The sequence below is a fragment of the Salmo salar genome, chromosome ssa09 (genome assembly GCF_905237065.1).
Source record: "Salmo salar chromosome ssa09, Ssal_v3.1, whole genome shotgun sequence".
Lineage (NCBI taxonomy): Eukaryota > Metazoa > Chordata > Actinopteri > Salmoniformes > Salmonidae > Salmo > Salmo salar.
This window is the reverse complement of record NC_059450.1, coordinates 26,410,629-26,435,164: the sequence shown is the minus strand read 5'-3', so window position 1 is coordinate 26,435,164 and position 24,536 is coordinate 26,410,629. Positions and strand designations below refer to the sequence as shown.

At 42.1% G+C, this 24,536-nt stretch overlaps 2 protein-coding genes and 1 long non-coding RNA gene across 3 annotated transcripts; 2 read left to right on the top strand and 1 right to left on the bottom strand.

The window, feature by feature from the left end:
- Positions 1-2,075: 2,075 nt before the first annotated feature.
- Positions 2,076-5,700, top strand: LOC106611126 (transmembrane protein 151B-like). The gene is made up of 2 exons (XM_014211002.2): positions 2,076-2,520; positions 3,012-5,700. Exons 1-2 carry the CDS (start codon positions 2,443-2,445, stop codon positions 4,434-4,436), a joined length of 1,503 nt encoding a protein of 500 aa, XP_014066477.1. The 5' UTR covers positions 2,076-2,442; the 3' UTR covers positions 4,437-5,700.
- Positions 5,701-6,172: 472 nt separating this feature from the next.
- Positions 6,173-8,042, top strand: LOC123744614 (uncharacterized). The gene is made up of 2 exons (XR_006770983.1): positions 6,173-6,502; positions 7,258-8,042. It is a non-coding gene; the product is annotated as an uncharacterized lncRNA (long non-coding RNA).
- Positions 8,043-9,828: 1,786 nt separating this feature from the next.
- On the bottom strand, positions 9,829-14,534 carry LOC106611127 (BEN domain-containing protein 3). The gene is made up of 4 exons (XM_014211003.2): positions 14,381-14,534; positions 13,128-13,182; positions 12,796-12,992; positions 9,829-12,617 (listed from the first exon to the last, which is right to left on the bottom strand). The coding sequence occupies exons 2-4, from the start codon at positions 13,177-13,179 to the stop codon at positions 10,377-10,379; spliced, it is 2,490 nt and encodes an 829-aa protein (XP_014066478.1). The 5' UTR covers positions 13,180-13,182; positions 14,381-14,534; the 3' UTR covers positions 9,829-10,376.
- Positions 14,535-24,536: the final 10,002 nt, after the last annotated feature.

Below are 24,536 nucleotides of genomic sequence, written 5' to 3'. Positions count from 1 at the left end.
CAGAGTGACCATCAGGTTCTTGGTCACCTCCCTGACCAAGGCCCTTCTCTCCCGTTGGCTCAGAAACATGCGTGAATTGCACCATTTTCGAAACTGAGCAATTGGGGGAGAAGGACCTTGGTCAGGGAGGTGACCAAGAACCCAATGGTCACTCTGACAGAGTTCTAGAGTTCCTCTGTGGAGATGGGAGAACCTTCCAGAAGGACAACCATCTCTGCAGCACTCCACCAGTCAGGCCTTAATGGTAGAGTGGCCTGACGAAAGCCACTCCTCAGCGAAAGGCACATGACATGACTTGGAGTTTGGCAAAAGACCCCTAAAGGACTCTCAGACAATGAGAAACAAGATCCTCTGGTCTGATGAAACCAAGATTGAAGTCTTTGGCCTGAATTCCAAGCGTCAAGTCTGGAGGAAACCTGGCACCATCCCTATGGTGAAGCATGGTGGTGGCAGCATCATGCTGTGGGGATGTTTTTCAGCGGCAGAGACTGAGAGACTAGTCAGGATTCATCTATAAGTCTTTGCTAGGTATAGCTCCGCCTTATCTCAGCTCACTGGTCACCATAGCAACACCGACCCGTAGCACGCGCTCTAGCAGGCATATTTCACTGGTCATCCCCAAAGCCAACAACTACTTTGGTCACCTTTCCTTCCAGTTCTCTGCTGCGAATGACTTGAACGAAATGCAAAAATCACTGAAGTTGAGACATATCTTCACTGAGACTTATATCTCTCTCACTAACTTTAAGCGTCAGCTGTCAGAGCAGCTTACTGATCACTGCAGCTGTACACAGCCCATCTGTAAATAGCCCACCCAACCAACTACCTCATTCCCATATTTGTTTTTCTGCTCTTTTGCACGGCAGTATTTCTACTTGCACATCCTCATCTGCACATATATCACTCCAGTGTAAATTGCTAAATTGTAATTACTTTGCCACTATTGGCCTATTTATTGCCTTACCTCCTTACTTCATTTGCACACACTGTATACAGATTTTTCTATTGTGTTATTGACTGTACGTTTGTTTGTCCCATGTGTAACTCTGTGTTGTTGTTTTTGTCGCACTGCTTTGCTTTATCTTGGCCAGGTCGCAGTTGTAAATGAGAACTTGTTCTCAACTGGCCTACCTGTTAAATAAAGGTGAAATAAAAAAATAATAATGAAAAGGATTGAGGGAAAGATGAACGGAGCAAAGTTCAGAGAGATCCTTTATGAGAACCTGCTCCGGAGCGCTCAGGACCTCAGACTGGGGCGAAGGTTCACCTTCCAACAGGACAACGACCCTAAGCACACAGCCAAGACAACGCAGGAATGGCTTTGGGACAAGTCTCTGAATGTCCTTGAGTTGCCCAGCCAGAGCCCGGACTTGATGGTGCTTCAACAAAGTACTGAGTAAAGGGTCTGAATACTTATGTAAATGTGATATTTCCGTTTTTTATTTTTAATACATTTGCAAAAAATTCAATAAACCTGTTTTTGCCTTGTCATTATGGGGTATTGCGTGTAGATTGATGAGGGGGAAAAACAATTTAATCAGTTTTAGAATAAGGCTGCAACATAACAAAATGTGGAAAAAGTGAAGTGGTCTGAATACTTTCCGAATGCACTGTACATGTGCATACGATGCCATCTGCTGTTTCATTTAGGGTTTGCATTTCAGAACAATATTTGAACTTGCACTCAAGACATCTCTTTTTAAACATAGCCAACATAACAATTTCACCATGTCTTGCCCATTTAAGTAGCTATATGCTTTTGCCTTTTTGTTATCTTACAATTTTTTTGCTGTGTTTTGTTGTGTGTATGTATGTTATGTATTGAGTATACATTAAATTAGGCAATAGTAGGCCTACATAGTATTATTAGTAGGCTGGTATTAGTAGGCGTAATTAGAATTAGTAGTATTGTTATAGGCTTGTATTAGTAATGCTAATATTATTATTATTATTATTATTGGGGTATTATTGTTAGGTTGTTATTCATATTATACAAAGGCATTATAACAGGTGTATGAGCCGACCCTATATGTTCAGGTTGACTACAAAATGCTCAGTGGACAGTATGACTTCAGCATACCGACAAGGTCACGTTCCTCAATCTGAGTGAGGGAGAATTCAAACACTATTCTAAATAGACTGATTCTCTTGCAAGTTGCCGCTGGCATAAATGTTTTCTTGATTGCGACATTTTTATCACAGCTCAGAATGGGTCATTTATTGGTCTGTTACCTGCATGTTTTATTCGATGCAATGTTTGCCAGCAGATCTCTCGGCTGCTGCCTTGATGGGGTATAAAGGCTATAATTAGCAAATAAATCAAGCTATTTGTGTGCAAATTAACAAAGGACACTGGATAGATACAAGCGACTATCTCAACGTCGGAGCAAGCAATTTAAGCGCAATTCGCAACTCCACGCCCTACTGCTAATCGGTACCACAATGTCCCCTCCAGCCTCCGCTGCGGCAGCGAGTGAGAGCAGTACAACCACCGTTTTCGAGGAAGACACCAGAGAAGAGGTACCACTCTCATATCATATTATGCTGTCATAAAATTGCCAGAAGCCTTGCTACAATAAAACATGTTCATAACCTCAGGCATAAAGCACCCAACCCCTTCCGTGTTTTTGGTTGAATGTCACAGATGTTGCATAGCCGACATTATTGGATATTCATGACAATCGAACATTATTGGCAATTATTTTGATCATTTGATGTTGGTTAATAGTATTTGCAAGATAAATAGCTATTTACCAAGTATTTTCCTATTAAGAGTTGGTAGGCTATATGTTTCAATTGCCTATAGGTTTAGACTGATTAATGTAAGAGCTGAGCTACCTTGCTGTGCATCAAATAGGAGCTTCATTGAAGAAGGGGGAAACATATTGTTAACAAAACGTCAGAAGCCCTCAAAGGAATCAAATGTTGAATGGTTAGAATTTTGTAATGGTGTGTCCGTTTACATTTACCAACACTGTATCCTCTCTTTTTTGCATGCTTTGAATTAACAGCAGAGGCCCTTGAAGCAATCCCTGAGCAAGTCCCTGTGTAGAGAGAGCTTCTGGAAATGCCTGCTGCTCTCCATGCTCATGTACGGCTGCATGGGAGCCATGGTGTGGTGTCATGTCACCAAGGTGACTCGCCTCACCTTTGACAGTGCCTTCAAAGGGAAGTCCATGATGTACCATGACAGCCCCTGTTCTGACGGATACATCTACATCCCTCTGGCCTTCCTGCTCATGCTCTACCTGGTCTACTTGGTGGAGTGCTGGCACTGCAATGCCAAGAGTGAGCTGCAGCATAAAATGGATGTAGAGGGCATTTATGAACGTGTCCAAAGGATGCAGCAAGCAAAACCCTGCATCTGGTGGAAGGCCATTAGCTACCATTATGTTAGACGGACTCGGCAGGTCACACGCTATCGTAATGGGGACGCCTACACCAGCACACAGGTCTACCACGAACGGGTCAACACCCATGTGGCTGAGGCTGATTATGACTATGGTCACTGTGGGATGAAGGACATCTCAAAACAACTGCTTGGTCTGGAGAAGGCCCCACTCACCAAACTGAGGTTCACCAAGTGCTTTAGTTTTGCTAATGTGGAGTCTGAGAACTCCTACCTCACCCAAAGAGCAAGGTTCTTCACTGACAACGAGGGGCTTGATGACTATATGGAGGCACGGGAGGGGATGCACCTGAAGGACATTAACTTAAAGGAGTGTGTGATTGTGTTTTCTGAACCTGACCACCACCCATGGTATGTGTCTCATCATGTGTTCTGGGCAGCATCCTTCCTCACCTTATCGTGGCCCCTGAGGGTTTTCACAGAGTACCGCACTGCCTACGTCCATTACCGTGTGGAGAAACTCTTCGGGGCGGATTACGTCCCTGTGACGCCTCTCGATGAACGCCCTTACAGCCACCGGATCCCTCGGGTCAACACCATCGACAGCACAGAGCTGGAGTGGCACATCCGTTCTAACCAGCAGTTAGTGCCTAGCTACTCTGAGGCCGGTCTCATGGAACTGGCCCAGTGCTCCTCTGGTGGCTTTGGCGGTTTCAGACAGAACTGTGAGCGCTGTCACCGGGCAATGAGCAGCTCCTCTGTTTTCTCCAGAAGTGCCCTCAGCATATGTACCGGCAGTAGCCCGCGGGTCGGCCGGGTGCCCTACAGTGGCAGCCGCTTCTCCTTGGGCCGGCGCTACGGATCGCGACGCAGCTGTTTCTGGAGGAGTAGAAGCAGTTTGGATGAGCAACTGAGTCCCAGTGAGAACACCCGCTGCCTTTCCGGGCGCCTAACCACTGACGACGAGGACCCCCCAGATTACCAAGATGCTCTCTGCTTCCCAGTGCTAATTTTTCACTGTAGTGAGAACTGCCACAATCACAGGTCCTTTCATAGGAATGGCTCCTGTGTGGAGACCTCTCTATGACAATGCAATGTATTCACAGAGCGCATGACTTTGTGTGTGAACAAAGATGTTTGCTCCGTGTGACACTAACAACTACAGAAAACCTCATGGCATAAGATTGTTAATGGGATTGGATAGATGTAAATCTTAGGTGCATATTCCCTCAATACCTTTTAACTAGTGATCACTAGGGGTTACATTTAGGCAGTGACAACACTAAAATATGGAGATGTTACCAAAAAAGAAATGTACACATTCAATGCAGTCAAGTCATTTTTTTTGTAAACTTTAGGCATAAGCCAAGGCCGGTGGGGATGAATGCTGGAGTCTATGTTCTATATACATTAATAAGTGTATTGAGTATAATTGTATTTGCATTCATTTCATAAATACTTTCATAAAGTCTTCCTCTTAATTATGAAATAACAATACACATTTATTCAACACATCAGTTGAGAGAAGTTTTTAAAATAAAAGTAATCTGGAAAGAAATCAGCAGCAATAACTATGACTTCGCCATTCTCTCATAATTGGAACCAACATGTTGAGATAACTGCCAAATGAAAACAAACATCAATGGCACAGTTTATATGACTTCCTTTTGTTTGTATCAGTTATATTTGAACACTATATGATAGTCACATAGGCTATTGAAATGTAACATTGCTTACTTAATCTGCAAGTGGTGCTCCAACACCTTTTTAACAAAGGCACCTGCAAGTTATACAACTAAACTTTTCAGAGGGGTTTTGGTTTTCCCATTGGTTTAATAATATGAAGCAAATGAGACATATTTTCATATAAGAGTTAGAACATGGCTCAAATTCTTTCCTACAACTGACAAATATCTGTTAATAATCACTTAAGGTCACACTAGACATGATGAATTGTAGCTGTAAATGTTGAATTGTATATGAATGTTAATGTATATTTATTCTCAAACTTTGTAGCAAGTGTGTGTTTAAATTGACAAATATGTATATTAACATGTCTGGAAAATACATAAAATATGACAGTGATGGGAAAAGTAATTCCATAGTCTTGTGCAATGCAAATAAGATATTGCAACAAAATAATCACAAATAATAAATAGACTGTCACCAGTTTGTGAGGCACATTGTATCCTTTGAATGATTGAAAAAAATAAACCTCCCACTGGGCACAGACATCAATTCAATGTCTATTCCACGTTGGTTCAACGTCATTTCATTGAGATGACTTGGAAACAACGTTGATTCAACCAGTGTGTGCCCAGTGGGGTACTGATCACAAACCAACATTTAGGTTAAAATATATATATATATATATATTAAAAAGAGCATGAACAAATACTGATTAAAGTTTTTGATTGAAATATTGGAAAATATTAATTTAAATGTTATGGAAAAAACAAGAATGTCGCCCATATGCCTGTGATTTATTTGTGTGGTTTTCATGAGGTGTAAATACACCTGTACTAGGCTACACTGTCCTTCCATTAAAAAGCAACATACTCTTGCTTGTGTGGATTGTATTTTCCTCTATGATGTCTCTTAGAAATGTATGTGCTTGATTATTGGTAAGATATGATGATAATGGTGCACATTTTCCATATTTTTTGCGCTCACATTCATTTTCACCGTTTACAGGTCAGACTTTTAATTTGAAGGTTCATCAAACTTGACGCGGAAGTTATTTGACTGTTGCAGGCTTCACACGGGTCAAGTCAGATACTTTTGAGGAAATTGGCAAACTCCATTGAAAACGCCCATTGTCAATGTTGCCCATGCGTGGTCAATGGGCACGGTGCATTCTGGGCTGGGCTATTATGGACAAGGAAAGCTCTCTTTTATGGAGTAAATGGGAGACAATTGAGTGCTAGCTCAAAAACCGACATTAGAATGATTTCGTGAACAAGAATATCTTCAGATATGTGAGATAATTAACTTGTTCACTGTAATATCGTATAGCTTTGAAATAGACACATCACGTACTTTCGAGGAAAATAGGCAGGTTCTCGACCCATACCCTGACTTTGAGAAGGGATTGCGTGATGGCTGATGAAGAGCGAGGCCCAACTCAGCGGGAAATCTGTCTCCCTCCAGCAGGTGGCGTTTTTTCGTTGTTTTGCCCACCAAGTTTTTGTATTGAGGTCAATGTGTATCGAATTTGGTCAACAACAAAAATGAATGGCTTATTTGCTACGTGAGGTTTATATTATCGAATATATGTTTCGTAATGCTTAAGTTGTCTGGAGTGTTCTGATATAAGTAGGATATGTGAAATGTCGGCAACTTTGAGAAAAAACACTATTGGAGTTGTCTCGATATGCCTATGGATATTCATGATAGGAGGATAGCCTCACCCTCTCCCCATTGAATACAGGTGGTTGCCGTCAACAACCCTCATAGAATATTCAAAAAGGATTACAATAATGAGATGTATCCACCAATCTAAAAAAAAAAAAAAGGATAGGGGTGAGCTAGACAGCCAGTCATGACGCTTTGTGGACAATGACACCTATTTCTAGGGCGGAGAGACATGTATCTTGTCAGTATATCCATAATCTTTGGTGACTATTGATTCAGCAACAGCGTGACGCAGCATGACAACACGATTGGTCGACAGACTGCTGGGTGGGGCCATTCATTAGCCTGTTAACGTGCTCTCATGGCCACAGCCCCACTGTAATGTGAGCATACCTTTAGCATTACCATAGAGTGGACCACCAACATAACTGTCAACAACATCTATGACATTACATGTACATAGTTCTTGATTTCCTAAAGGCTTGTTCTACCAGAAAATCACAATCGACTGCCCTTTGTAACTTTATTGTGTTGTAAATGTCTACTTTTTCAAGGAGCTACAGCATGCAAGGATTGTTTGTACAGGCACTTGCCCTGAGACACTTGCTAAGGCTAAAGCTGCTGAACCCTAAACACGGACCTTACTGGACACTACACACTCGCCAGCTGTGTGGTTTCTCCATGACCATTGGGACACACAAGCTCCCTACACGCTGGAGTTCAGCTAAGACCTGGTCAGGTCTTCATCAAGTGAGGTTCAAAAGCAGCAAAAAGGAGGCGCCAAGTCTGTACAGGATGAGGAGGAAGATGATGAAATGGATCCTGAGCACAGTGACTATGAGGATGAACCTGAGGATGACTCCAGTGTACCCAAAGACTACAAAGACATGGAGAAATATGTGCAGTCCTTTCATTATGTTATCATGAAAGTTGGCCTAGATATAGCACACAAGTGAGTGGTTACAGAGTTATGCCTTTAGATTTTCAACTGGATGCACTCAAGGAGAAAAAAAATGGGTAATGGTATCATTAGTATTTGGCATCAATATCTGCAACAATTTGAGGGGATCCATATGGGTTGACTTTGAGCACCTCTCCTTAAAGCTTGGTCATTCAGGTCCAGAAATCACATTTATACAATTTCTCTCACGGGTGAATGAAGAGATGAGGTCAAATGAATTGATTGATATGGAATGGAATTGCCCTACTATTTAAAAGGCTCTAGGCCTACCTGCAGTGGCTAACTGATTTTTTTTGTCTTTATTTCTGCAAAGTGGAGGATGCATTATATGGCAACAAGCTTTGGCTAAATGGACAGAAACTCATCAAGAAAAGTAAATTGGGGAGTTACTTTTGTGCCTAGTAATGACTTATATAATAGACATATTTCTGCCAACCTTCCAACATCTTATAAGACTGTAAGGACCCAAACCCATCCCCTGTGCACTGAAGCAATAGAGCAGTCCAATCAACACCCCACCCTGCTCTGGCACAAGTCTTAAGTTTCCTTCACTGTACTGAGCTTTGGTTCTCTCTTCAGGTTAAAGTTGTAGACACCTTGGACCTGGTATTGTCAGAGAAAGAAACAGACACTGTCACACTTTTGAGAGTCATCATTAAGAAGGAATTGGGCAAATCCAAGGATGGAGACCAGTACAACGTTGTTCTGAGGTGCTGGAAAAACTTGGAACTTCCAAAGCAGGATGCCTTAAAACAATGAGTTTTCAGCGGACAATACTAACTATACTTATCGCCATTGACAAAGGAATTGTAATATCTACATTTTGCATGATGTTACATCAAAGTGAATGGTTCAGTTTTTACAGTAGTCCTCTTGGTACAGTTGAAGTTGGAAGTTTACAATCACCTTAGCCAAATACATTTAAACTCAGTTTTTCAAAATTCCTGACAGTGGATCAGAAGTTTACATACACTCAATTAGTACTTGGTAGCATTGCCTTTAAAATTGTTTAACTTGGGTCAAATGTTTCGGGTAGCCTTCCACAAGCTTCCCACAATAAGTTGGGTGGATTTTGGCCCATTCCTCCTGACAGAGCTGGTGTAACTGAGTCAGGTTTGTAGGCCTTGCTCGCACACACTTTTTCAGTTCTGCCTACACATTTTCTATAGGATTGGGGTCAGGGCTTTGTGATGGCCCCTCCAATACCTTGACTTTGTTGTCCGTAAAGCTTGGTTGCAAATGGGTCTTCCAAATGGACAATGACCAAAAGCATACTTCCACAGTTGTGGCAAAATGGCTTAACTTCCTGACTGCTGTCTTGAGATGTTGCATCAATATATCCACATAATTTTCCTTCCTCATGACACCATCTATTTTGTGAAGTGCACCAGTCCCTCCTGCAGCAAAGCACCCCCACAACATGATGCTGCCACCCCCGTGCTTCACGGTTGGGATGGTGTTCTTCGGCTTGCAAGCATCCCCTTTTCCGCCAAACATAACGATGGTCATTATGGCCAAACAGTTCTATTTTTGTTTCATCAGACCAGAGGACATTTCTACAAAAAGTACGATCTTTGTTCCCATGTGCAGTTGCAAACCGTAGTATGGCTTTTTTTATGGCGGTTTTGGAGCAGTAGCTTCTTCCTTGCTGAGCGGCCTTTCAGGTTATGTCGATATAGGACTCGTTTTACTGTGGATATAGATACTTTTGTACCTGTTTCCTCCAGCATCTTCACAAGGTCCTTTGCTGTTGTTCTGGGATTGATTTGCAGTTTTCACACCAAAGTATGTTTATCTCTAGGAGACAGAACGTGTCTCCTTCCTAAACGGTATGACGGCTGCGTGCTATTGTTTGTACAGATGAATGTGGTACCTTCATGCATTTGGAAATTGTTCCCAAGGATGAACCAGACTTTTTCAGATTTTTTTTCCTGAGGTCTTGGGTGATTTCTTTTGATTTTCACATGACGAGTTTTAATGACTCCAACCTAAGTGTATGTAAACTTCCGACTTCAAATGTACGTGTCATCAATGGCTTATCTGGTTTGAAATGGCCTTGACACTATTTTGAATGAACAGATGTTAATAACAGACTTAATTTCTCCAAGTCATTCTACATAATTAAGTAATGGATAGTCATGGCTTGAATCAGATGCAAAGAAAATGTGTGGGATAAGTATTTAATTAGCTAAATGCTAATAAAGTGAAATGCTAAATTCGACAGATTTTATTACAAATGGGTTAACATGACCTGTTGCTATAGTTTAATACAGATTTATAGTACAAACTTCTATAAGAAGGTATAACATAACATTTTATAAAAGACCAGTGGTGCCATACTGCTACAACATGTGCAATGGAACAAAATAATATCACAATTTCTATCCATATTTGACTGATCTACTGTCTTTGTAATATATACATGTTATTGTTTTTAAGGCTACAACAGCTTATCTACAGGGTAAGTTAGATTAGCTATTACAGTATTGTTTTTGTACATGGAAACAGTCTATCATCATGATATCGTCTATGAAAAACGACTAATGCTGTAGTTCAATATTACAAATACATCCATTAAGTACTAATGAAAAGCCTTTAAGAGTTGGCCTTATCCTACACAGGACCGTGTGCAAAGGCTTCACTATGCTATTCAGCTTATGTACTTGTGTAAATATTTAGAATTAAAAAATTAAGTGTTGCTTTCAGCTTTGACTAGGACACAGTATTTGATCTCTTGGCCTTCTTCAGTATGTCACACTTCTTACGGTTGGGCCGCCGGCATCGCTCATCTATGCTTGGCACGCATTCGTAATGCCAGACCTCCTCCATCTTCTCAACTGGGTACACGGCCTCTACGTAGTGGCGGATGAGCCTGAGACGCACAGGATCCAGCTGCTTCTTATTGCAGGCACCCGAGTGGTTATACTGAAGTCGCAGGTTCTCCTGAGTGAAGAGCTCAGGGAAGAGGCGGACCAGTAGACGGGCAGAAAAGTTTCCAACAGAAAGGCTCTGCTGGACAATCTCTCGCACTTCAGCGTCAGAGAGCCAGTAGACCGAAGGCACTGGGAAGTCCGGGATTGACACCGTCAATTTCTCCAGGGGGATCTTGCAGAAGTCTTTGCTACTTTTTTCAGGCGGTAGTGGAGGAATCTCGAAGTCCTTCAAGCGCTCTGTGTTGAGCTGGTTCACTTGGCAAGCAGCCACAAAGTCCACAGGCTCTTGCTCCAACTCAGGAGCATAGACTTTACGTTGCTGCTGGTACGACCGCCGTTGTTCCGTGTCTCGTCGCCTGCACCGCTCGTCCAGTTTACCCACAAATTCCAGGGTCCACACTCTGTCATTCTTGGCCCGTGGATATAGGAGCTGTACGTAGTGGCGAATAAGGTCAACGCGCACAGGATCAAGCTGTTTCTTCCCGAGAGAGCCACTACAGTTGTAATGCTTCCGTGCGTTGTCATAGGTGAAGAGCTCAGGGAACATAAGTACCAACAGGCGAGAGGCAAAGTTCCCAATTGACAAGCTACAGTCATAGTTGTTCCTCAGCTGCTCCCTGGAGAGCAAATACTCTTGAGGCACACTGAAATCTGGTAGGGGCATCTCAAGTTGTTCAAAATCGACTGGCACAAGCAAGGACTTTTTTGACCTACGACCTGATCTCTCGTAGTCACACAAGTCACTGATCTTGACGATAGAGACATCGTCAGGGAGGCTTGTGGAGTCATAGCTTTCATCGTTCATGTTCTCAGGATCGCTGCCATTGCCGTTACTGTGAGAACCCTCTATTGCGTCTTCTATGCGCTGCACACACACCTGCAGCCAACTATCTTCTGGGACATCAGGAAAATTTGCTGCCATGTATTTACGGATAATTTCTATCCTGTCAGAGTCCAGGATCATCTTTCCCACACTACCTTCTGGAAATCTCCCCTCCTCAAAAACCTCAGGGAAAAGTCGGTTTACAAGAAACATAAAGTCTTCAGGGGCAGAAAGCTCATCAAGATCCTCTCGGACCTCCTGAGTGTCAAACACAAGGTCTGGCACTACTTTGTTGTTGTTGTTGGTGTGGTCACCATTGGAATCTAAGTCAAGGTACACTTCTTGTCCCTCCTCATTTATAAAATGGCAGGGCTGGTTCTGCTCAGCTTTGAAACCAAAGCTTGTAATAATCTGTTTCCCACATGACTGTTGCCCACTCTCCATATCCTTCTGGGCCCAGAAGCGGTTAAAGAAGTCATTCATCTGTAATAGGCATTCATCCTGCCAAATGTTGTTGTTCTTAACCAGAGGATAACACACCTCCACATAGTTGCGGATTAGCTGCAGATGTAAGGAATCCAACGTTCTTTTGTTGGCGATGCAACCACGAGTGCACTCCTTGGCTTTAAGAAGTTCTGGGAAGAGGTGTACCAGCAATCGACAACCCAACTCACCAGCATTTGATGTCTGTTCCATCAGCTGACTCAGTTCCTCACTTGTCAACAGGTATTCTGGCGGAGGATGGAACTCAGTCGCCAGCTCAGAGGGTTTGATCTGTTTCTTGATGCGAGTGACCTCTAGGGAAAGTAGATCAACCTTGCTGTGCAGTTGGGTCATGCTTGAGTTGAGCGTATTGAGGATGAAAAACATCTTCTCAATGAGGGAGTATAGATTAGAGTCTGTTGAAGACATGGACCCTGCTGCCCCCAGGGCAGAGAGGGGTTCACTTCGGCTGTGCTCCCCTGTATTGACCAGTTGAGGAGATAAGAGGCTGCTGTAGCTTAGCCGCACTCCTCCCTCATGCTGAGCATGCTGGTCAAGGCTTGATGTGAGCTTCTTCTCTGTGATTCTGTGAGAGATGCTGTAGAGAGGCTTCCTGTAAGAGGCTATAGTCTTCTCCTGGTCAGCAGATGTCAGGCAAAGGGGTTGAGGCCTCGTGGATTCTTCAGACAATCTCCTCAGTAAGCGTCGCCCAGCCTACACAGAGACAACAAAAACATGATCCATTTCTTATCGCAGATGTATTTTCTAAGTCATATAAGAACTAGAATAAGCATGCTAAATAAATAGATGGACAAATGTCATCACATAGACAGGCCTATTTAGCAAGTTCAGTTAGGCATGAGGTATAGATTATGCCATTTCATTAATTTACCTCACTAGAGACCCTGACTCTCTTGCTGCTGGTAGACTGGTCCAATTCAGAATTGTGAGCGTCACAGCCCATGTCCATAACAGTACGTTTGCTGGTGGCCTCACTAGTTCCAAGAGACCATCTTCGTGGTCCATCAGTTGTCTCACTAATAGCACAGTCATCCGTCTCCAACTTGATGTCTTGAATGGGTTCTCTCTCTGCAGAAAACATTTAAAATCAATGTTATGTTATTTACAAGTTAATTTGATTTTCCCAATTTAGGTGTTGATCAATCCAAACCATTTCAGTGGATAGTTGCATTATAACAGTGTCAATACATTTTATAGACTTACCTCTCTCAAGCTTTTCTCCATCCGAGTTTTCCCCATGGTCAGAGGAATTCATGTCCTATAGTGAAAAAATTGAATAAAAATAAATCAAACCTGTAACATCTTTATTCGTTTAAGAATTAAAATGTCACTGCACAGTTAAGTAACCTTGACTAAAGACACATTCCATTGTCCAAAGTGTGCTATATTGTTAGGCTTAATCTTTCATAAGATATTTCAAAATGATTAAAAGTCCCATTCTATATTCAACAACATAACTGTGAGTGTTGTTCCATAGAAAGTAAAGCCTATGATGTTATTATTGTCGTAATCAAACAGGCCCTTGTTCACTTTGTCTACTTCACCTGCTTGAACATGTTCATGGGCAATTAGGCCTACATGATGTCATACTGAACCCTGATCAGCTGCTTGGGCGCATGTTTACTAATCGAAAATACTGAATTACATTCAAGCTACATTCATTTTACAAATAAATATAATACACTTGTGCTCTGCTGTTTAACTGTTAACAGTGGGTGAGTTGTGTTCTCGTAGTGATGCAAGAGAGGACTCAACGTCTGTAACTAGAGGCTTTATGACTTCTCACTCGCCCCCTTTTACTTCTGTTTCTGTCCCATCCACTTCCTCATTCTTCCACTAGAAGCCCATGAACCAAAACATGAGTACACAGAGAGAGGAAGAGGCGAAACGAGAGGATGTACTCCGCCCAAGATCTGTCCACGTGAGATAAGCCCCTTTTTGTACGTCGGTCTTTGAGTGTTCAATAACGTGAGGCTTATTTAATCGAATATAATGTTTAGGCTGTTACAAATACAATGATATAAGTGGATGCACGTGGCATTCGACAACTTTGAGAAAACGCACTTAGTTGTGCCTGACGTTCACACGCATATCTGCTCTCACACTGGCTAGAATGGACCCACCTGATCTCCCTTGCCTTCAATCATTAAGGACATGTTTTTCCATTGTTAGAGCGGTCACTCGGCTATCTTGCCAATATAATAGATACTCTTTGGACTACACACACAGCTGTGTCATACTTTTCACGCTGTCAACTTCAGTCTTTCGTGGCAATTAAAAATGCAATGAGATTTATTTGAAAACACAGCAAATTGATATTTCTACTTCGCATTAAAGCTAGCTAATCATTGTTTTTAGGGATTCTTCTTTAGTGACGAGGCAGTGTATATCCTCGGACGAGTTTTTCCCACTCGTCTTCGTGGAATTGTCTCAAAAACGCAGATGTTCGAGCTCACCTTTACGATTTCATGGAGTCCTTTGCAGTAATTGAAGGTTGGGTTAACATATTTGCCGAGAATGTCGTGGGAATTTCACACACGGATAACTGTTGTTCGTGTTTCTCCTCTTTTTTTTTCTTCTCTGTGCTGTCTCGCGTGACGTGATTGGGCGCGCGCCTGCTGTGTCATTTCCGCACAGCTGTGGATGTGTTTTGTGTGGCCGTGGGCCTTGTGCATGATGACAACAGAGATAAACAATAACCCAAATTGCGCGAAAATGCAATGAATCGAAAGGTATATTAGCTACATTATTTGTGGCTAATTTGCGAATCCCCATATGAGGCTTGATAGCCTTGCAGGCTATTTCACGTGAGCTGGCCTACAGGCAGATATTCTCTGCATTTCAACAGGTAGCTGCAATTAGCGCTCTCTGAAGATGTGCAGTACCTTCGCAGAGTGGGCCACGAACGAATAGTAAACCATGGAGAAAATGGATCCAGTTTCATTTTCACCTGCACAAAGTGAATTCTAGTGTTCACTTACATTCCATGAGATTACATAGCTTACCTAAACATGTGTGATAGAAGACTTTATAAACAATGTGTTCAATGACAATGAAAACATCGATCAAAGTGATTTATTAACCCCGTCCTTTAATACACATTTCAATCAATCGACAACCCTTTTTAGCTCCACTTGCAACTTGAACATAAAAAGTAACATTACTATGGTATATGTCTCCCTCCTGTGTTTTCAAATGGAATTGCATTTACAACAGAGGGTGGCGGTAAATAAATAGCTCATGGGCCCACTACTGTAGGTCCAAGTCAGATTCCCAGATAATAATTTAAGTAAATCGTATTTCTCACACTTAAAACGCCTTAAATCCAACATCATCCCATTTTATCAGTGGTGGAAAAAGTTCTCAATTGTCATACTTGAGTAAAAGTAATACCTTAATAGAAAATGACAAGAAAGTGTCACCCAGTAAAATACTACTTCAGTAAAAGTGTTTGGTTTAAATATACTTAAGTATCAAAAGCACACTCTAAACACTCACACATAATTTACAAACAAAGCATTTGTGTTTAATGAGTCTGCCAGATCAGAGGCAGTAGGGTTGTTTTCTTGATAAGTGTGTGAATTGAACCATTTTCCTGTCAAAATCTAAGGAGTACTTTTGGGTGTCAGGAAAAATGTATGGAGTAAAAAGTACATTATTTTCTTCAGGAATGTAGTAAAAGTTGGCAAAAATGTAAATAGTAAAGTACAGATACCCCAAAAACAACTTAAGGAGTACTTTAAAGTAGTTTTACTTAAGTATTTTACACCACTGCATTTGATCCAAATGTCAGCATCCAAAAACACAAATCCAGTTTTGTAAGGGGATAAATGCATGTGTGAGGATTAGAGGCTTTCTAAGATTTTATGTAGACAAAGGTAGCTGCTATTCTACCCTTTTAAATGATTAAATGCAGTATTCAATTAATCTTATTTTTTTATATGAATAAAGACTTGCTAAAGTGCCAAAATTTAACAATTTGCCAAGTCCCTCTGTGCACCCTCTACAACTTCTAGGAAGACTTTAACCCACTTAATCCCAACATTTCTCCAAGTTTTTACCGTCATTGTAAAGTGCTAGGTATTTTGTTGCTTTGACAGTCATTTCTGAAGAATACTAATTATTTAATGTGATTAGTGGGTCATTTACATATGTCCCTAATTTTAAGGTCAACCCTGTTACGTGGACGGAACTGAATATGGTGAAACTATTACTTTTAAAATATTTTTTTCAAAAGAAACAGTCAAATAATAATGTAAAGCAGGAGAGCTGGTTCTACTCTTATCTGGTGTTGTGGTAGAAAACAGAGGGTCTAGCATTATACATCAACCCTGTCAACCCATAGACAGGCAGGCTAGAAATGTTTTAACAATTGCATTTGTTTTGTGAGGCTTGCATTCAATTGCCCTTCCCTGTTGCATACAACAAGCTTCCATTCCCCCTGTCACGAGGATTTATGGTTGATTTAAGATGAAATCGTCAACCCTGTTTTGGTCAACCCTGCTACTTTATTTGTATTTATTAGTGATCCCCATTAGCCGCTGCCAAGGCAGAAGCTACTCTTCCTGGAGTCCAAACACATTAAGGCACTTACATCACACATAAAACATCACTACATATTTACAATACAAAATGTATAATACCACCAAACAACAATATTACATTGTACATTGTAGGTCCATCAGCTGTTCTCAATATCAAATCATTTCTATGTAACAATTAAGTACCTTTTAAAATGTTAAATTAAAATGATACAAATTATTCTTAGCAAAGGACAATTTCTCAAGCAAGAATTTTGCTAGAACTGTCTGGAGTGGTCTGAGTCGGGAGGGAAAAATCTAGAATTTGCTGTTATTGGCAGAGAGGTTTGGAACTCTCTTGCTTATTGGTCTATTAACTAAACTGAACACAAATATAAATGAAACATGAAACAATTAAGATTTTACTGAGTTACAGTTCATGTAAGGAAATCAGTCAATTGAAATAAATTCATTAGTCTCTAATCTATGGATTTCATATGACTGGACAGGGGCGCAGCCATGGGTGGGCATCAGCCCACCCACTTTGGAGCCAGACCCACCCATTGCAGAGCCTGGCCAATCAGAGTGTAAAAAAGTCCGTCCTGCTCCTCTCCTCGTTACCCAACTTCCCGTCACAGTCCCTTCAGTTTCCCTTAAGTCCCGTTAGTTTGGCTGCTCGGGCTACCTAAAGTTGAAGTCAGAAATGTACATACACCTTAGCCTAATACATTTAAACTCAGTTTCACAATTCCTGACATTTAATACTAGTAAAAATTCCCTGTCTTAGATCAGTTAGGATCACCACTTTATTTTAAGAATGTGAAATGTCAGAATAATAGTAGAGAGAATGATTTATTTCAGCTTTTGTTAGCATTGCCTTTAAAAAGTTTAACTTGGGTCAAACGTTTCAGGTAGCCTTCCACAAGCTTCCCACAATAAGTTGGGTGAATTTTGGCCCATTCCTCCTGACAGAGCTGGTGTAACTGAGTCACATTTGTAGGCTTCCTTGCTCGCACACACTTTTTCAGTTCTGCCCACACATTTTCTATAGGGTTGAGGTCAGGGCTTTGTGATGGCCACTCCAATACCTTGACTTTGATGTCCTTAAGACATTTTGACAACTTTGGAAGTATGCTTGGAGTCATTGTCCATTTGGAAGACCCATTTGCGACCAAGCTTTAACTTCCTGACTAATGTCTTGAGATGTTACTTCAATATATCCACATCATTTTCCTACCTCATGATGCCATCTATTTTGGGAAGTGTGCAGTTGCAAACCATAGTCTGGCTTTTTTATGGCAGTTTTGGAGCAGTGGCTTCTTCCTTGCTGAGCGGCCTTTCAGGTTATGTCGATATAGGACTCGTTTTACTGTGGATATAGATACTTTTGTACCTATTTCCTCCAGCATCTTCACAAGGTCCTTTGCTGTTCTGGGATTGATTTGCACTTTTCGCACCAAAGTACATTCATCTCTAGGAGACAGAAAGCGTCTCCTTCCTGAGCGGTATGACGGCTGCGTGGTCCCATGGTGTTTATACTTGCGTGCTATTGTTTGTACAGATGAATGTGGTACCTTCGTGCATTTGGGAATTGCTCCCAAGGATGAACCAGACTTGTGGAGGTCTACGATTTTTTTTCTGAGGTCTTGGCTGATTTCTTTTCATTTTCCCATGATGTCAAGCAAAGAGGCACTGAGTTTGAAGGTAGGCCTTGAAATACACTCACAGGTACACCTCCAATTGACTCAAATGATGTCAATTAGCCTATCAGAAGCTTCTAAAGCCATGACATCATTTTCTGGAATTTTCCAAACTGTTTAAAGGCACAGTCAACTTAGTGTTTGTAAACTTCTGACCCACTGGAATTGTGATACAGTGAATTATAAGTGAAATAATCTGTCTGTAAACAATTGTTGGAAAAATGACTTGTGTCATGCACAAAGTAGATGTCCTAACCGACTTGCCAAAACTATAGTTTGTTAACAAGAAATTCGTGGAGTGGTTGAAAAACGAGTTTTAATGACTCCAATCTAAGTGTACGTAAACTTCCGACTTCAACTGTAAGTTATCCCTCACCCATCATAGCTCTGCCATTCCCAACGAATCAGAGAGCTTGGAAATGCGCATCTGGACACTGTACCCGCCCATTCAGGTCAGAGTGTTATCGTCATCCGGAGGGAGAAGACCCATGTTTCTAAGGAAGATGAGTTGCGAGGCCCTACACACCTCTCTCATCTATGAGACTACCAGCCCTGCTACAGGCCTCCTCAGTGGTCAGGGAGTGACCACACCCTCACCATTTGGGAGCTGAAGAGAGAATACAAGTACCTGCAGCAGGAGGGCATACTCTAGGCTCTCCTGGCCTGAGTCACCGCCGCGGGAGCACCAGCACCGCCACTACTCTCCTGACCACCAACGCTCTAGGCCTCCCCGATTAGAGCCATCATCACCGCCATGGGAGCGCTATCACTGCCGGTCCTCCCCGAGTTGGCCCGGCTACTCCCCTGAGAGACACTACTCCAGGCCCTCCCGGCCTGAGTGTTCTCCACCTCCATGGTGGTATTTGCAAGATCGTCGGGAGCGCCTCCAGCTGCTGTCCCGACCGATGTCCCTCTTGGCCCCCCCGGCCAGAGGCACGGGAGCGTCGGAACCGGCCTAGCTCCCAAGCAGATGAAGACAACTCCAGAGTGCACAGTCCATGAAACCAAGGTCTGCACCCTCCTCAGCCAGCTCCTCGACCAGCCACAGTTAAGGAGACTCTTGCTCCAGTCGTGGAGCCACAGCCAGCCGCTGCCATGGGGCCTGTTCTGGTTGCGGAGTCGTCCTCTCCTCCCAATGGGGATCCATGCATCTACATCTGCATTGCTTGCTGTTTGGGGTTTTAGCCTGGGTTTCTGTATAGCACTTTGTGACATCGGCTGATGTAAAAAGGGCTTCATAAATACATTTGACTGATTAATCCCCTGCTAGTTGAGGCAGACACTCCGTTGACCACAACACACACACACAGCTGTTTCCATTTGAAGATTCCAAGTCATTCAGATGACCAAAATCATATAAACATCTTCAAATGGAAACAGCTGTGTCTGCGTGTGTGTGTGCATGTGGTGGTGACCAAGTGTTCAGTATGGGCCTCAACATCATGTTCTAACCACACAGCACTATAGAGGACAGAACCGAACCAATCAGTTTCAGTATGTAGCAGGTGAGGGCATTCATAGCCGACCACTCAGACGGGTGAGGGCATACCAGTCTACCGTTTTTACGTGGTCATTCTAGACGGATTTAGTGACCAATAGTTTACACAGAGTGAGTTTTTATCCACAAAGGGGCTTTATTACAGACAGAAATACTCCTCAGTTTCATCAGCTGTCTGCGTGTCTGGTCTCAGATGATCCCCGCAGGTGAAGAAGCCGGATGTGGAGGTCCTGGGCTGGCGTGGTTACACGTGATCTGCGGTTTTTAGTCCGGTTGGACGTAATGCCAAATTCTCTAAAACATTCAATTTTCTGGCAACTGCTCTGGTGGACATTTCTGCAGTCAGCGTTACAATTGCACGTTCCCTCAAAATTTGAAACATCTGTGGCATTGTGTTGTCACAAAACTGCACATTTTAGAGTGGCCTTTTATTGACCCTAGCACAAGGTGCACCTATGTAATTAATGATCATGCTGTTTAAACAGCTTCTTGATATGCAACACCTGTCAGGTGGATCGATTATCTTGGCACTAACAGGGATGTGCACAAAAATTGAGAGCAATAATATTTTTGTGCGTATGGAACATTTCTGTGATCTTTTATTTCAGCTTATGAAACATGGCACTTTACATGTTGCATTTATATTCTTGTTCAGTATAATTGCCACAGGGAAGGCCAAAACTCCATCCCACTAAAACAGGTTGAAATTTCAGGCTGTCTTTTCAAACAGCTCTTACACTAAAAGGGCATTATCATAATTTTCACAATGTCACAGTATTATCTCAACCTCATATTGTGGAAATAAATATAACACAGGAAAATCCCATTTTTGACTGCACTGGGCCTTTAATAGACACTTACTATAGTAAAACAAAAATGACCTCATGGGATGGGAAAACATTTTATGACAGAATTGTTTAATTATGTGAAATCATAAAGGCGCCGAATTGGTGGGAGACCCATGAAAAGGCTATACAAAAGGAGGATATAATAAACAGGAATAATTGTCAATAAATTACCATATTGGAAACGCCAAATCCCAGACCCAAATTCCATGGCATTACAAATGGATTCTGCAAATTAACAAAGATATTTCAGTGCCATCACAATGATGGGAGCACAACTTGACCTTATTCTGTCGAGGACATACTGTATCATATCTAACATCCATGCACACCAGTTAGTACCCAATGTTCTAGCACTGACTGGTCACAAATGTGTCGATGTTGGGCTGATATAACAAGACAATGCGCTGCAGCTGAGATGGTGCGACAGTCATTATTTGTGTAATGAGCTGTCTCAGAGGCAGTGTGTGGCGTGGCAGTCTGATCTGTCAGCCAATGAAGTGCGAGACCTGTGCTGGAAAGTCGGAGGTCACTGAAGCAAAGGCTTGCATCAAAGGGGCTGGGATTCAGCACTTAACACTTTGAAGTGCTCGTTAAAATGTAATTTTTGGACAATATGCTCGTTTCTGTTGAAGAGAGAACAGCATATTGTTCCTAATGCACTGAGTGGTTTCATCCATCACAGTCAGCCATGTGATGGTATTAACAGGTGTTCACAGAAAGGTAATTTGTGAAAAGACTAATTGAAAGTCTATCATGGCACTATTATTGATTAGAGATCTTTCAAATTCACACAAAATACACTAAACAAAAATATGAACGCAACATGTAAAGTGTCAGTCCCATGTTTCATGAGAGGAAATAAAATATCCCAGAGATGTTCCATACGCACAAAAAGCTTATTTCCCTCAAATGTTGTGCACACATTTGTTTACATCCCTGTGAGAATTTCTCCTTTGCCAAGATAATCCAGCCACCTGACAGGTGTGGCATATCAAGAAGCTGATTAAACAGCATAATAATTACACAGGTGCACCTTGTGCTGGGGACAATAAAAGGCCACTCTACAATGCGCAGTTTTGTCACACAACACAATGACTAGGATGTCTCAAGTTGAGGGAGCGTGCAATTGGCACGACAACTGCAGGAATGTCCACCAGAGCTGTTCCCAGAAAATGTAAATGTTAATTTCTCTACCATAAGCCGTTTTAGAGAATTTGGCAGTATGTCCAACCGGCCTCGCAACCGCAGACCACGTATATATTGCAGACCACGCCCCTACCTTTTTTTTAAGGTATCTGTGACCAACAAATGCATATCTGTATTCCCAGTCATGTGAAATCCATAGATTTATTTAAATTGACTGATTCCTTATATGAACTGTAACTCAATAAAATATTTTAAATTGTTGCATGTTGCGTTTATAGTTTATATTCTTGTTTAATATAGAATACTGAATGCCAGGTAAAGGGGTAGATCTTCAATTAAAGTTAGATGTAGAATGCAGGCAAACCAATGGATTGATGTGTCCATTTTGGGACACTCCTGTCAGTTACGTTGTTATGTTAGTGGACTAGACCACGGAGTACTCACATCTTCTTTTGAGTGTCATGTAGAGATTATGCCCCCTTTTGTTTTGTTTTTTGTTTTTTTACCTTTAACTAGGCAAGTCAGTTAAGAACAAATTCTTATTTGCCTTGTCAGCTCGGGGATTCGATCTAGCAACCTTTGGGTTACAGGCCCAACGCTCTAACCACAAGGCTGCCTGCCGCCCCTTGAAGACACTCGAAGTCTGAAGTCTCTGTTTTGTGGACTTTGAAGTGGCATTGTCCTCTGTCTGTAAGAGCATGATGTGGGGATGCTGTAATGGAATCTGTTTTGCTGTGCTGGCTGGCTCTCCACTGCGCCTCATCTGTAATTACACCACACAGACACCCACTCACAGGGGGTAGCTGCTGCCTGCTGCCCCCTCCACAACGTTATTTGTGTAAACTCAGCCATCTTGTCATCCTAGCAGTCTTGCTATCCGTCGCACCCAACCACAAAAATCATCTCTATGAACAATAACAGTGTTGGGGTTCAGATGTATGATACTGTACATGGAGCGGTCACTCTGTATGGAGACTTCTAAACCGCAACCTTCCTCCCTCCCTCCCTGCCTTGAAGTGATCACTAAACTGTAAGGACCGAATTCTAACTAGAGATCCACACCTGTAATTCTGGGCCTGTAGAAAGGATCTCAAGAAAGACAGGTAAATGTTCTCAGGAAGAAATAAAATCCCAGTTAAGAAAAACTTTTTTTTTAGTTATTTGAAGACCCAAAGCGGTTTTCCCCTAGTCTCCTCTTTATGTTATGTCCCTTTAACTTCCCATGTTTATTTCCTCCTGTCTGCTCACGGCATGGATTAATATTACATCAATGGCCAGAGGCTTGCTCTTGTACACAATGCTCCTACTAAATGGAGGCAACACTGCAGCTAACCTAACAGAGCCAAAAACATAGGAGTGGACTCAAACTACTACCCACATCCCACTGACTGAGATGCACATTTTTATTTAAAATTCCCTCTGCATTACTGGATCAGCCTCGCAGTCCTGGTCTTTTCCCCTTCCTCTGTACCACATGCCCGTTCAGGCCAGGCCGCATGTAACACAGACACTGATGGTAGTGGTGACTCTTCTCCACCAATGTTCCCTCTATTTTTCGGCACTGAGCAAATTTCAGGTCTGTTGAGTGCAAACTTGAACCATGTGAAATTTCTGTGCAACTTCCGGTGCGCGTCTACTGTACCGGCTTTAATTTACTGTTTTAGGCTACTGTGGCTATTTGATCATAATGTAGGCCTACCAGTGGCCTATTATAAAAAACAATGTAGAAAATGCATCACATAACATTTTAACATGGAAATAGCTGTTCTATCATTCAGCCTACAGTAGCAGCCAATGTGTGGTGTTCAATGTAGGCCTACATTCCATGAGACTTTTGACATAAACATGCAGGGCTTGACATTAACCTGTTCACCCACTTGTCCTTCGGACAAGGAGGGGACTGAAAATTAGGTGATGTTTGATGCTAGAAACCACTTTACAAAATAAAATGCATTATTTTTACAGTCTCTCTACCATTATTACAGATAATCAGATAAATGATGCTACCCTCTGCCTATTGGCTACTTAGCTTATTCAAGCCCGTCTCAAAATACAACACTGCCCCTTTAAGACAAAAAAAAGCTCTTTACCTGACTGGATTTTCAAAGATGGCTAGAAATGTACAGGTTTTGTGAATCTTGTAGGAAGCAATCACTACCACATTGCTGACTACAAATGAGGTATAACTGGGCCAATAACTCACTAACTAGCAAAGAATATGAACAAATGTGCACACGTGGCTACATGCAGCTTTTGCTTTGATCTCAAAACAAGAGCATAATAATCCTGACCGCTCATGCTGTAAAACACTCCAGTTCAAAGTGAATAGCACAAATCCATATGGCAAATGGTCTGCTTTGCAATACTGCAGCTTATTGGTTAAGGCTCACCGGTCTGTGTAGAGTACAGGCCTGAGTCATGCCTGTCAATGCAATAGAATCATACTCCAATGCGTTCAGCCTACAACAAAAGCTCTTGCATAGTTAGTTTTGCATACTAAGTCTTGCATAGTTTGTTTTGTTTCAGTATGTTGCATTGAAAGTGGCTAATATTGTGTTGATTCGATCACAATTCCCACAGTAAAGGGAAATGTTGATAGTGTTAACTAACAGGGAAAACTCTAAAAAGTTGAGCGAAGTTCAATCTCGTGCTTAGAGGGAACATTGTTCTCTACCCAGTTTCACACCTTAGCTATCCCCTGCCGAGAGTGCCAGGGAAACCACAGGCCACCACCCTGGCGCCAACCCACAGCGCACATCGGCCCAATCAATACCCTTGCATTTCCTGTCCATTTGCTGCAGGTCACGGGAATGGGACTCATTAATAATTACTGCTGGTGGAGCTTCAAGTGTGCTCCTCGTGGCACGGCCAACGAAAGTTGACATTTCCCATCCTAGATT

Excerpts from the sequence above, each read along its gene's own strand:
- LOC106611126 (XM_014211002.2), top strand. The coding sequence starts at position 2,443 with ATGTCCCCTCCAGCCTCCGCTGCGGCAGCGAGTGAGAGCAGTACAACC. Across the intron at positions 2,521-3,011 it reads AGGAAGACACCAGAGAAGAG|CAGAGGCCCTTGAAGCAATC; the intron begins GTACCACTCTCA and ends TTGAATTAACAG.
- LOC106611127 (XM_014211003.2), bottom strand. The coding sequence starts at position 13,179 with ATGAATTCCTCTGACCATGGGGAAAACTCGGATGGAGAAAAGCTTGAG. Across the intron at positions 12,993-13,127 it reads TGGAGAAAAGCTTGAGAGAG|AGAGAGAACCCATTCAAGAC; the intron begins GTAAGTCTATAA and ends TGTTTTCTGCAG. Across the intron at positions 12,618-12,795 it reads GAGTCAGGGTCTCTAGTGAG|GCTGGGCGACGCTTACTGAG; the intron begins GTAAATTAATGA and ends GTCTCTGTGTAG.